Here is a 12,687-nt window from a genome sequence, read left to right as displayed (position 1 = left end):
TTCTGGCAAACTCCCAAGATATCCTCCTCCTTCATGTACAACTGACTGTAAACTTCCTACAAGCCCACGGATGTCTAATCAACTGTAAGAAGTCCTTAATGCGTCCCTGCTCGGAGAATGGTGCACCTGGGGGCACTTCTGGACACACAGTCAACGGCTGTTTCTGTCTCCAGAGAAGGTTCTGAAACTTCAGGAGAGGATCAGATACTTACTCTCTCTCCAAAGAGTGTCGTCTGTCGCTGCCCTGGTGGCTACAGGACCAGCAGTTAAGCAGGATCTGTCCCTTCTGGATCCCCAACTGGGTCCTACTCATCACAGATGCCAGTCTGAGGGGTTGGGGCGCGGTGTTGGAGCAACTCTTTTTCCAGTGTCTGTGGACCAAGGAGAAATCATTCTGGAATTGCGGGCAGTGTTCAATGCTTTGTCTCTCGCCATGCCTCTGTTACAGAACAAGCCTGTTCAAGTACGGTCAGACAACGCCACCACGGTGGCATACATAAACCATCAAGGAGGCACTCGAAGCCGCATGGCAATGATGGAAGTATCAAAAATCCTTCGTTGGGCTGAACGCCATCTGCCAGCAATAATCTGGGGAAGCAGATTTCCTCCGTCATCAGGACGTGCACGCCACAAAGTCTCGGTCTCCGAATCAAGAACCAAGGATCCTCAAGCAGCGTTCGTGGATACACTAGCAATTCCATGGAACTTTCGGCTGCCCTACGTGTTCCCTCCAGTGTCACTTCTTCCCAGGGCACTGCGGAAGTTCAAACAAGAAGGAATTCTACTTCGAGTCGCTACAGAGTGGCCCAGAAGGCATTGGTTCATAGGGTCTATCGATAGACTGTTCTCTTCTACTTCCTCAATGCCCAAACCTCCTCGTTCAGGGCCCTTGTGTCTACCTGGCCAGACTGGCTTTGATGGCATGGCTCTTGAAGCGTCACTCCTGAGGGCCAAAGGATTCTCCAAGGTGGTTATCCAATCTATGCTGAACATCTGCATCGGCATCTGCGCGGATTTATTATAGAGTCTGGCATTCTTACGTCACCTGGTGTGCTGCTAAGAATAACGATGCATACACGTTCAGAACTTCCAGTCTTTTGGCTTTTCTGCAACAAGACCTGGACTTAGGCCTTCGTCTGGCCTCCCTCAAGGTTCATATTTCTGCCTTGTCGATGTTCCAGAGAAATAGCGTCTATTCCTGACGTTCATGCTTTCACTCAGGGTGTGTTGCGAATTCAGCCTCCCTATGTCCCTCCTGTGGCTCCATGGGATCTGTCTGTTGTCCTGAATGCCCTGCAAGTCTCCATTTGAACCTCTTGGGTCAGTGGACCTTAAATGGCTTACGGTCAAGGTCCTGTTCCTACTGGCTATTGCCTCTGCTAGGAGGCTGTCAGACTTAGGCACTTTGTCCTGTCGTCCACCCTTCCTGATATTTCACTGTGATCGGACAGTTCTTAGAACTCGCCCGGGTTACTTGCCTAAGGTGGTGTCATCTTTTCACCTTAAGCAAGAGATTGGTTCCGGCTTTCATCTCTTCTGGTTTGTCCTCCAAAGAGCGGTCTTTGGATGTGGTACGGGCTGTCCGTATATACGTGGAGAGGACTGCCTCTATCAGGAGGTCAGATACCCTTTCTGTACTTTTTGGTTTTTACAAACGTGGTTTGCCTGCAAATAAGCAGACCTTGACCAGATGGATTAGATTGGTGATTGCACAAGCCTATGCACAGGCTGGACTCCCAGCTACTGCTGTTATTAAAGCCCATTCTACTCGGTCTGTTGGACCTTCTTGGGCGGCCCTCCAAGGCGTGTCCGCTGAACAATTGTGCAAGGCGGCTATGTGGTCCTCAGTGAACACGTTCATTAGCTTTTATGCCTTTGATACTTCCGCCTCCCAGGATGCTTCCTTTGAACGCCGGGTTCTCATACCTGCTACAACGCATCCCCTCCCATGAGGAACTGCTTTAGGACGTCCCCGATGTTTTCCTGTGGAAACTAATGTACCCCGCTGCAGAAAAGGAGATTTATAGTAGACTTACCATTGTTAAATCTCTTTCTGCGAGGTGCATTAGGTTCCACAGGGCACCCACCCTGACGCACCTAGCTTCTATGGGTTTGTATGGCATTAGTCGCTAGTCCCTTCTCCTGTTGTGAGAACGTGGTTCTGTGTGACTAACATCTACCTTCTCTTTTACCTGCTCCTGCATTGGACTGGTTAACGAAACTGAGCTCACAGTGCCTGCAGGTGGAGTTATAGAGGAGGCCCCAATGCATCCTGGGACAGTCTAAAGCTTTAGTCCAGGGATGGGGAACCTTCGGCTATCCAGCTGTTCAACTACACATCCCAGCATGCCTTGCAACAGTTTTAGCATGGCCAAATGGCAAAAATGTAGCAAGGCATGCTGGTATGTGTAGTTCAACAATAGCTGGAGGGCCGAAAGTTCCCCATCCCTGCTTTAACCTGTTGGTGATTGGATCAAGATCCATCTCTACACCCCGATGTTTCCCTGTGGAACAAATGTACCTCGCAGAAAGATTTAACAATGGTAAGTCTACCATAAAACTCCTTTTATTTTACATTCTTTACCTTTAAATCCTACTAAAGCCTCAGAAGACCCTTCGCCACTTATTTAGAGAAGTGGGGTCCGGGTTCCTGTCTGCTTACTGCAGAGCTGCAGCAGGGATTCAGTGTTTAACTGAGAAGCACTTTCTACCCACCGAGCGGCTTCATCCTCCTGAGGCTCGACGTCGCAAGACTGGTGAGTGTATTCACCCTGACAACAGCGCCCGTGTGCAGCCGCGACAAGCGGTCTGCAGCAGCCAGCGGCCATTTCCTCATTCTACCTTCCCTCACTCCCATGCTGGGCACCAGCAGCAGGGAGGGGGACAGTGCAGCACCGGAGATTGAGCCGCGTCAGCGCACTCATAGCGCAGAGAAGCCGCGGCAAGCACCAGGGCTACAGTACTACTTAGCCAGGCGGGTCCCGGCGGCCAGAGCAGTCCCATTTGAGAGAGGGCTATCCATGGTTATAGCGTTCAGGCACCCAGCCAAGATGGTGGTTCTGGGTGCCTGCTTAGCATAGCTGTGAAGGTCGAGGAGGAGGGGATGGAGTTACCGGGCTTTTAGCCTGTCAATCATAACAGACGGGATCCCTAAGCTACTGCAGCGGTTGTAAGATTTACTGCTCTCTCTCTTTTCACAGAGACTGGTGGCAGTAATACATGCTGACAACTTCAGAGCCTGCCTTGCAGATACAGGGGTACAGGCTGGTAGCTGATGGAATCTATCAAATTATTTGGATTGTAGCTCCCTCTATCCTCCTGCCTCTCTAACTCACTCTCTCACCTTTTCTAGTAGTGTAAGTGTGTGTGCCTCTGTCCTGTGCGATGACTGGCAAGGGACTAGCAACAAAGTGGTAACAAAAGCTATTTGTATGTGCCAAATGTAATAAGAAGGCACACACTGATTCCTCACTTTGTGAAGCATGTGCTTCCGAGGTTATATCAGTAGGTCCTTCACAGGATGCCAGTTTTCCCCCTGGGCAGTGGCTCTTACAGGAACCATGTCTCAGCTGAGTTGGCTGCTTTGCGCAAATCTTGTGAATGTTAGGGAGGTCCCTTAACACGGTTCAGTTTCTCCTTCTCGCTCTACAGGACCAACTTGGGTGGTGGGACTCGCCAAGTCAGTGTATAGTCTCACTAAGCTCCTGGGCACATCTTAATAATCAGTCCCAGTTAGCCTCCCGAGCTAAAAAGCGTCTGATACAACAAATTCTTTAATCGGATGAATAGAGAGAGAAACTATTATCCCAGGATGCGGTGCATGATGAGGATTGTGAGATTACTGACACTGAAGAAATAAATCCTCCCAAAATCTTCTCAGGGGGTTGAACCCCTTATTTTAGCAGTTCGATAAAAAAAAATCTCAGGTGGATTCCTTTCTATCTCTCTCTCCAGGCTGTCAAAAAAGACTGTATTGCCGGTTCCGGGAGCAACTTCTTTGAAGGATCCATCTGACCGTAAATTGGACACCATGTTAAAAATCCATTTATACGGCAGCAGGTATTTCACTTAGGCTGCCTTTAGTCAGCTCTTGTGTCAACAAAGTAGTGGAACAGTGGGCGACTAAGTTTATTAAGGACTTGCAGGAAGGTATTCCTGTTGAGGATGTTATCATTTTAGTGGAACACCTTAAGGAATCCCCTATGTATTTAGGAGAAGCTGCTAGAAATATTGGTCAATTCTAGATTCTCAGCATCAACTATTGCGGCCAGAAGAGCCCTTTGCTAACGATCATGGCAAGTAGACACGGAATCTAAAAGGGCGGCAGATCCAATTCCCTTTACTGGTGATATTTTTTTTGGGGGGGAATATTGGATACACTAATTTCACTAGCCACAGGTGGCAAGTCTACTTTTCTACCAACGCTTAACCTGCTGCCTAAACGCTCTTATGCTGGAACATAATTTCGATCCTCATATTTCGATTCTTTCGTTTCTACACAAACCTTTCGAGGACGTGGAAGAGCCACACCTCTGCCAGGTAGAGGCCGCAGAAGGCAGCCAGCAGTTGCTCGTCGCTAAGACCCAAAATCTGCAGAAAAGATCGTGGCAGGACGTTCTCAATTCCCACCGGGGCTCAGAGACGGTGGGAGCGCGTCTGCAAAATTTTCAATGTGACTGGTTTCTCATATCCGAAAATGTGTGGATTCGCAATGTCATATCTAAGGGGTACAAAGTAGATTTCGAAGTTTTACCTCCTGGAAAATTTTTCATTACAGGTTTTCCCATTTTACCTGACAAACGGTTAGCCCTTCAGGGGTCAACACAAGCCTTGGTGGACTCAGCAGTGTGGATGCCTGTCCCATTGCACCAATGAAAAAAGGGTAATTATTCAAATCTTTTCGTAGTCCCAAAATCGAATATAAAGGTCTTGAACCTGAAGTCACTGAATCAGTTTCTTAACAGTTCAAAATGGAGTCGATCAACTCTGTAATTGCGACTTTGGAACCCAAGGAGTTTGATATCTCTGGACATCAAGGAATCCTACCTCCACATCCCAATAAGGGAACCGCATCTGGCCTTCCTCAGATTTGCAATACACAAAGATCATTTTCACTTCCGATCTTTTACCACTCTGGTTTGCCACAGTGCCCAGGGTGTTTACCAAGATAATGTCTGTACTGATTGCTCACCTCATATCCTTGGGGGTTAGGATTATCCCATACCTGGCCGACCACCTCAAGGCTCCATCTGATCTTCTCCAGGAGCACGCTCTTAACGTACAGCATTTTAGTGAATCACGGTTGTATAATCAACCTTCAGCTGTATCCAGTTTCTCGTAATGATACTGGACACCATTGTACAGAAGGTTTTCCTACCGGAGTACAAGGTGTTGAGTATCTGATGATGAGATCCTTCTGAACCAAAACCACGAACAGTATCCGTCCACTTGTGCATTCGCTTGTAAGGGAAGATGGTAGCGGCTTTTGAGACCCTGCAATTCAGACGTTTTCATTCATGTCCTTTCCAGCTGGGCCTATTGCACCAGTGGTCAGGATCTCCTCTACATCTCCAGCAGCTGATCCATTTAGAACCAAGGATGAATGTGTCGCTCCTTTGGTGGCTCTAACCATACAATCTTACAGCAGACAGACGCCAGTCTCAGAGGTTGGGGCGCGGTTGTGTTAGATTCACGCTTCAAAGGCAGTTGGTCTCAACAGGAATCCTTGTTATCGATAAATATGTTGGAACTGAGAGCGATCTACAATGCCCTGGTGGAAGGCTCCCACATTCTTCACTCCAAAGCAGTAAAGTTTCAGTCTGACAACGCGACAGCTGTCGCGCACGTCGACAAACAGGGGAGGAATACACGCAGTCGCATGGTCATGTGAGAGGCAGCATGGATTATGCAGTGGGCAGAATGCAACGAGGTAGTTCTGTCGTATTCATTCCGGGTATAGACAATTGGTAAGCAGAGTATCTGTCGTCAGGATCCGCATCCGGGAGAATGGGCTCTTCACCTGGAAGTGTTCAAAACTCTAGTAAACTGATGGGGTTGTCCACAAGTGGACATTGTGGTGTTATGACTCAATCATTAGTTTCCTGGATACATGTCCAGAACAAGGGAGACTAAAGCAGGAACAGTGGACGCTCCGTCAGTGCCTTGGCTGTATGACCTTGTCTACGTGTTTCCTCCATTTCCTCTTACTTTGAGCCCTTGGAGGAAGTGGACCTTAAATACCTTGGATGGAAGACTGTCTTTCTCCTGGTCATGGCTTCAGCACGGAGGGTGTCTGAATTAAGTGCATTGTCCAGTAAACCTCCATAATTTTCCATGACGATAGAGCGGAATTGAGGACGCATGCTTTTTTTCTTTTCTTTTTTTTTCTTTTTTTTTTTTAAAGGTTGTTTCAGCTTTTTATATCAACCAGCCTATTGTGGTCCCGTACTTCCAGGAGGATTTTGGGACACTTATCCTGGATGTGGTTCGAGCTTTGAAGATTTGTGACCCTAACAACACCTTGGAGAAAGACTGTCGCTTTATGCAGCTACCAAGCAGACCTTGGCCCATTGGATTAGGATAACTATTTGCCAAGCCTATTTCAACAAGACTCAATGACCTCTGCTTTCCATTTCTGCTCACTGTACGCATTCTGTGGGAGCGTCGTGGGCTGCTAGTCGTGGGGCTACCTCGGCTCAACTCTGCCAAGCAGCAACTTGGTCTAGAATTCATATATTTGTTAAGTTTTACAAGTTTGGTACATTTGCGGCTTCAGCTTTAAAGTTTGGCAGTTTGGTTTTACAGGATCCTCAGCGCTCTTCCGCCCAAGGGGGAAACTTTGGGATGTCCCCAGTGTCTTCTAAGCATCCCAGTGTCCTCTAGTGTCTTTAAGAGAATAGGGGATTTTGGTACTTACCAATAAATTCTTTTCTCGGGGGACACTGGGTGCCCACCCACCACTGTTCTCTTGCCTTGGTAGTTGTGCAGGTTTGTTGTTATTAATTGGTGTTATGGTCTTTCCTCATTCTAGTTCTGTCTTGTCTCCCCTCGGCTCATTCTTAAACTGAGGGATGATGGGGAGCAGTCTGTTTCACTACTTTATTAATTTAAAGTGCCCAGCTCCCTGTAGCCACCGTCTACACCCCAGTGTCTTCTAAGCATCCCAGTGTCCCCTCTGGCCTCCGAGAAAAGGATTTATCAGTAAGTACCAAAATCCCCATCATTCAGTTTTGGCTACTGAATTCCAAAGGGCTAAAATTCCCACTGAAAGGATGCTACAACTAAATTTACCAAACGGTGAAGTAAAAATCCAACAACCAATTTGACAATTTTTGTGTGTTTTTCAGTGTTTGGGAGCAAATGGTCAATTGGAATTTGCTCCCATCTATTACCAAATTTTAGTTCCAACCAGCCTGATCGAACAATAAATCTTTAGTTGTATGAACAGCTTAAGACAATTTAGAACTTGCACAGCCACCAAAGATCAAACGGCTAGAAAGTTTGACTGTCAGTACCAGAATTTTTGAAGCTTCCACTTCTCCCAGCTCTTCTCTCTGAACTTATGTCACAATTTATACCACCTTGGCCTAACTTTAACATCTTGGGTCTTGAGGCTCAGATTCTTCTCAAGTAATTTATATAATTGCATCCCTATCATAGTGAGAGATTCAAATATTTATTGGTGACTATTTTCCTCATGGAATATTCAGCTACTTTGCTTTTCTCCTTGGAAATTTTGTTTTTGGAACTCTGTACAGGTGTCAGTGCTGCTGGGCCCTTAAAGAGGAGCTACCTTCTGTCTGGTACCTGCTTCAACAGCAGGATCTTAGCCTAAATTTGTATTTCAGATTCCTTGGACGTAGCTCTCGTAAGGGGTTCTTTTCTAGCTAATTGCTGTGTCGCAGTTGATGTCCATTTCATCATTTCTTTTAGATTTTCCCACTTTAGGCCAACATGTGTGTCCTTTCCAAATGTAATATTGGTCTTCCACATGAACAAGGAGATGTAGCTCTGTACTTTTGAGGGGAGGTGGCGATTAAATGGCTAGAGAAAAAATAATAATTTCTTTCCCTTTATGAAATACCCTGCCTTACTGTTAGTAGTGTATATTCCCAATTGTGAGTTATATATTTCCCTCACTATAGTCTTGGTGAAAGATTTTGTTGCAAAGTTAAAAAATAAAATAAAACCTGTTGAGAATTGTGTAGGTGTGTGCGTGTGTAAAGATATAGACTTTGCTTTGCTATTTTCTTCGCTTTGCATCCTCTCAGATCAGTAATGCATTATAACCTCTTATGATTCAGAAAAATGCCTCTGTCCTGCAGGATTACTTTGAGATAGTCAAGACACCTATGGACCTATCAACCATTAAACGCAAGTTGGACACTGGGCAGTACCAGGAGCCATGGCAGTATGTGGAAGACATCTGGCTCATGTTCAACAATGCCTGGCTGTATAATCGAAAGACATCTCGTGTTTACAAATACTGCTCAAAGCTGGCTGAGGTGTTTGAACAGGAAATTGATCCAGTCATGCAAACTTTGGGATACTGTTGTGGCAGAAAGGTGAGTACAGCTAATGAATTAAACATTTTTATTTGTATTGGTTTTGCAATAGGGAACTACATGTGGTGACCACTTAATTAGGCACACTTCTGCACTTGCTCATTAATGCAAATACCTTATCAGCCAATTATGTGACTGTAGCTCAGTGCATTTGGACTTGGTCAAGAGGCTCACTTGTTCAGACCAGACACCTGAAGAAATGTGCTGTAAGTGACATTGGTTGCTGGTGCCATGCAATTTTGTTTGAGTATATCAAACTGCTGATTTCCCATTCATTTGTTTGCTCAACAGTCTGTAGAGTTTAAAGAATATTACACAATAAAATCATCCAGTGAGATGCAGTTATTTGGATGATAATGCCTTGTTAGTAAAAGGTCAGGGGTGAATGGACAGACTTGCTCAAGCTGGCAAGTAGACTACATTAACACACATACCTATGCATTAAGATACAACCACGAGAGAATCTCTAAATGTACAGCACTTTGAACCTTGAAGCGGATGCGTTACATCAGCGGAATACCACACTGGGTGCCACTACGGTCAGCTAAAAACTTGGAATTGAGGCTACAGTGGGCACAGGCTCACAAATACTGGACAGTTGAAAAGTGGAAAAACATTGCCTGGTCTGATTCTTGATTTCTGCTGTAACATGGAGATGGTAGGGGCAGAATGTAGCATGAACAGTAATACATTAATTCATCCTGCCTTGTGTAAAAAATTTTAATGTTTTCTTGCAACACATTGGCTCCTTAATACGAATGATGCATTGTGTAAATGCCTAATCCTACGTAAGTATTTTTGCTGACCATGTTAGGGGGGCATTTGATCGAAGGTGGTTCATTTAAAAAATAAATCCTGCTCTGCATCGTTTTTGCCGCAGTGTTTTAAGATTCAGTTAGTGGACTGAAAATGAGATGCAATGATTTCTATAGAAATCACTGCATCTGTTTTCTCGCACCCCCAGAGTAAGTCTGATTATTTCCCTAAAATCTTTATTTTTAGTAGTCCCCAGGACTTGCTTTGGTACCCCTGTGCAAGTGTCGTCCCCAAACCCCCCCCTCCACCCACCCCCACCCACTCCCCTTCCCCTCTCCCCACCCCCTTCCCCTCTCCCCTCCAAGGTCTAATTAAGCAATTGGAAGTTTCCAGTTAGTTTAATTAGTAATTGATTACCTTCTGAAGTGGTGTTTTCTCCAGCGTTTGGATCCGGTCTCTTGCAGCGGCGATAAGTATGTGAGGTATGTTTGTGGTTCCCCCCCCCCCCCCCCCCTTCCCCCGAGGCAGCAGCTGGAAGAACTACATCTCCAAGCAGCCCTCCCTAGTGCAAAGATGGAGAGGAGACCACCGGAGAGGTAAGTACCTCTTAATTTTTTCCACACGCTGCAGTTTACTTGGCTGAATACCCTGCAACCACTTTGGAAAAAAAAGTCAAATAAAAATTGGATACTGCAGGTATTGGGAGCACGCATACCCGCGGTAATACAAAATTTGGAGCAAGGTATTTTACCTTGCTATACCTCGCGCCCAATTAAATTGCCTTGTATGTGTCTCCATTATGACCACAGTCTAATGATCTTTCAGTGGCTACTTACAGCAGAATAAACTACCATATCTCTAAGCACATGTCCTTATGAGGTGCACAATGTGCTTTTGGTTACTTACGTGTACAGATAACAATCCAATAGAGCACATTTTGAATATGGTGCAACAGGAGATTGGCAGCATATATGCAAAGCCCACACAACTGCAGCAACCAGAATCTCCAAAGAAAATTTCCAGTTCCCTTGTTGAATTCATTCAAACAAATATTCACTGTTCTAGGGTGTTCCTACTTACTACTGAATGCATATTGTGGAAGGGTTTCCACAGACTGTATTTTTAAATACACAACTTTTTGCTTTTTTCATCTTATGCAAGATTTCCCCTCTCTTTGTTTTTTTTTTTCTCCCAGCTTGAGTTTTCTCCACAAACACTGTGCTGTTATGGTAAACAGTTATGCACTATTCCGCGTGATGCTACATACTACAGTTATCAAAACAGGTAAGTACTTACAGAGAAACACTTCAGTTTTCCCCAACAAAATATGTTTACAATGCTTTACATGTAGTAATATGAAAGCCATGGAAGGTTTCATTGTTTTTTTTGGGATGTGGCAAATGTGAACTTTGAAGTATCATACTGTATGTTTAAAAATCTTTTATGAAAGTGCCGTTTCTCGTCACCCTATTTCTGCTTCTGTTTGTACCCTGCCTGTAATCAATAGATGTCTTGGCTTCTATGCTCTATCTAGTCATACACTAAAGAAAGGTACTTAACATATCAGTTTGTCTACCTCTGAATTCACAAAACATTACTGTGTTTCATGTGGGCAGGCATTTTGTTTAGAATTAATTTCCAGCTGAAATGTTGATGAGCTCTGTGAAAAGCTACTTCTTCAATATCTGTGCTTACAACTGAGAGTTTGACTGCTATGAATTACCTGCTTTATTCCACTCAGTGCCTGCATTGTTAAGGTCAATTTATCCTAGGTGAACTACTACAATTATATTTGATTGGATTGGATTTGGCTGCAGTTAGGACTTCTAAGTAAATTGTTGGTCATAAGTGATTGTTTTTCAGTTTGTAATCGTACATGAGCTCTATCCTTTTGCGAAGTAAATGCTGCTCATTTGTATTTCTTTTTCTTCTTACATATAGATAGATGGAGAGCTATATATCTTTGTTCAATATATATATATATATATATATATATATATATATATATATATATATATATATATATATATATATAATACAGGTTGAGTATCCCTTATCCAAAATGCTTGGGACCAGAGGAATTTTGGATATCGGATTTTTCCGTATTTTGGAATAATTGCATACCATAATGAGATATTATGGTGATGGGACCTAAATCTAAGCACAGAATGCATTTATGTTACATATACACCTTATACACCCAGCCTGAAGGTAATTTTAGCCAATATTTTTAATAACTTTTTGCATTAAACAAAGTGTGTGTACAGTCACACAATTCATTTGTTTCATATACACCTTATGCACACAGCCTGAAGGTCATTTAATACAATATTTTTAATAACTGAGTATTAAACAAAGTTTGTGTACACTGAGCCATCAAAAAACAAAGGTTTCACTATCTCAGTCTCACTCAAAAAAGTCCGTATTTCGGAATATTCCGTATTTCGGAATATTTGGATTTGGGATACTCAACCTGTGTGTGTGTGTGTGTGTGTGTGTGTGTGTATATATATATATGTATATGTATGTATGTATATATATATATATATATATATATATATATATATTAAAAGAAGTTTCTGAAACACGTGTTCTATTTGGAAATACTCAGCTTTCATATATTAAGGCATTTGAATATTGGTAAGGCACGTTTTTGTGCTTTTGAAAAATTAGGGAAGATGTAAGCTTTACAGCATATCCCATACTGAGAGTTTAGTGCTATTAACTTTAGATTTATTTTGAGTTTAAATACGCTTACAAAATGTAACCGGCTAATAACAATCTAAAGTCAATCTTAAACATAAGTATTATTACAAGTACTTGGATTTTGTGCAAACATCTGAGGTTATTGTAAATAACAATTAAAACTAATGCGCTACAAAGCAGCACAGACCACTACTGGTGAATTCCCATCGAACAAAGCATATATAAAAGTCAGCAAGAGATGGACCATATGTGTTCTGTGGATTGTCCCAGCATATGTGGTATCCTTAAAAGGTTGACACTTTTCTGATGCTTCCAAGAGTGTTTTTTAATAAATAAAAACAGTAGTGTAATACTGATAAAATGTTTGCTTCCTCACACGTGTCTGGAAAGTATAGAAAAGTTGATGAGTCCCCTCCAGGTATCAGAGCTGCCACCGTCCATTGTATAACACCCCAGCTGTGATGAATAAGTCACACTGTGTATAAATGCTTACATGTGTGGGTACTTAAGCACAGTGAAAGTTTGCCCGTAAAGCAGAGGTTCTCAAACGCGGTCCTCAAGGCACCCCAACAGTCCCAAGTTTTAGGTGTATCCATGGCTCAGCATGGATACATCAGGGAAGGAGCCGGAAGCTATGTATTCCGGCTCCTCCCTCTTGCAT

The 12,687-nt window shown here is 43.6% G+C and overlaps 1 protein-coding gene across 1 annotated transcript in view; it reads left to right on the top strand.

Annotated features, from left to right (window-relative positions):
- EP300 (E1A binding protein p300) overlaps nucleotides 1-12,687 on the top strand; it is a 415,411-nt gene that overhangs the window by 312,942 nt on the left and 89,782 nt on the right. The window contains exons 16-17 of the mRNA XM_063941527.1: nucleotides 8,325-8,564; nucleotides 10,516-10,604. Of these exons, the coding sequence (XP_063797597.1) occupies nucleotides 8,325-8,564; nucleotides 10,516-10,604 (329 nt within the window). The remainder of the gene's footprint in view (nucleotides 1-8,324; nucleotides 8,565-10,515; nucleotides 10,605-12,687) is intronic.

This window comes from Pseudophryne corroboree, chromosome 9, assembly GCF_028390025.1.
Source record: "Pseudophryne corroboree isolate aPseCor3 chromosome 9, aPseCor3.hap2, whole genome shotgun sequence".
Taxonomy (NCBI): domain Eukaryota; kingdom Metazoa; phylum Chordata; class Amphibia; order Anura; family Myobatrachidae; genus Pseudophryne; species Pseudophryne corroboree.
The sequence above is the reverse complement of the archived record's forward strand: the minus strand, read 5'-3'. Positions and strand labels throughout refer to the sequence as shown.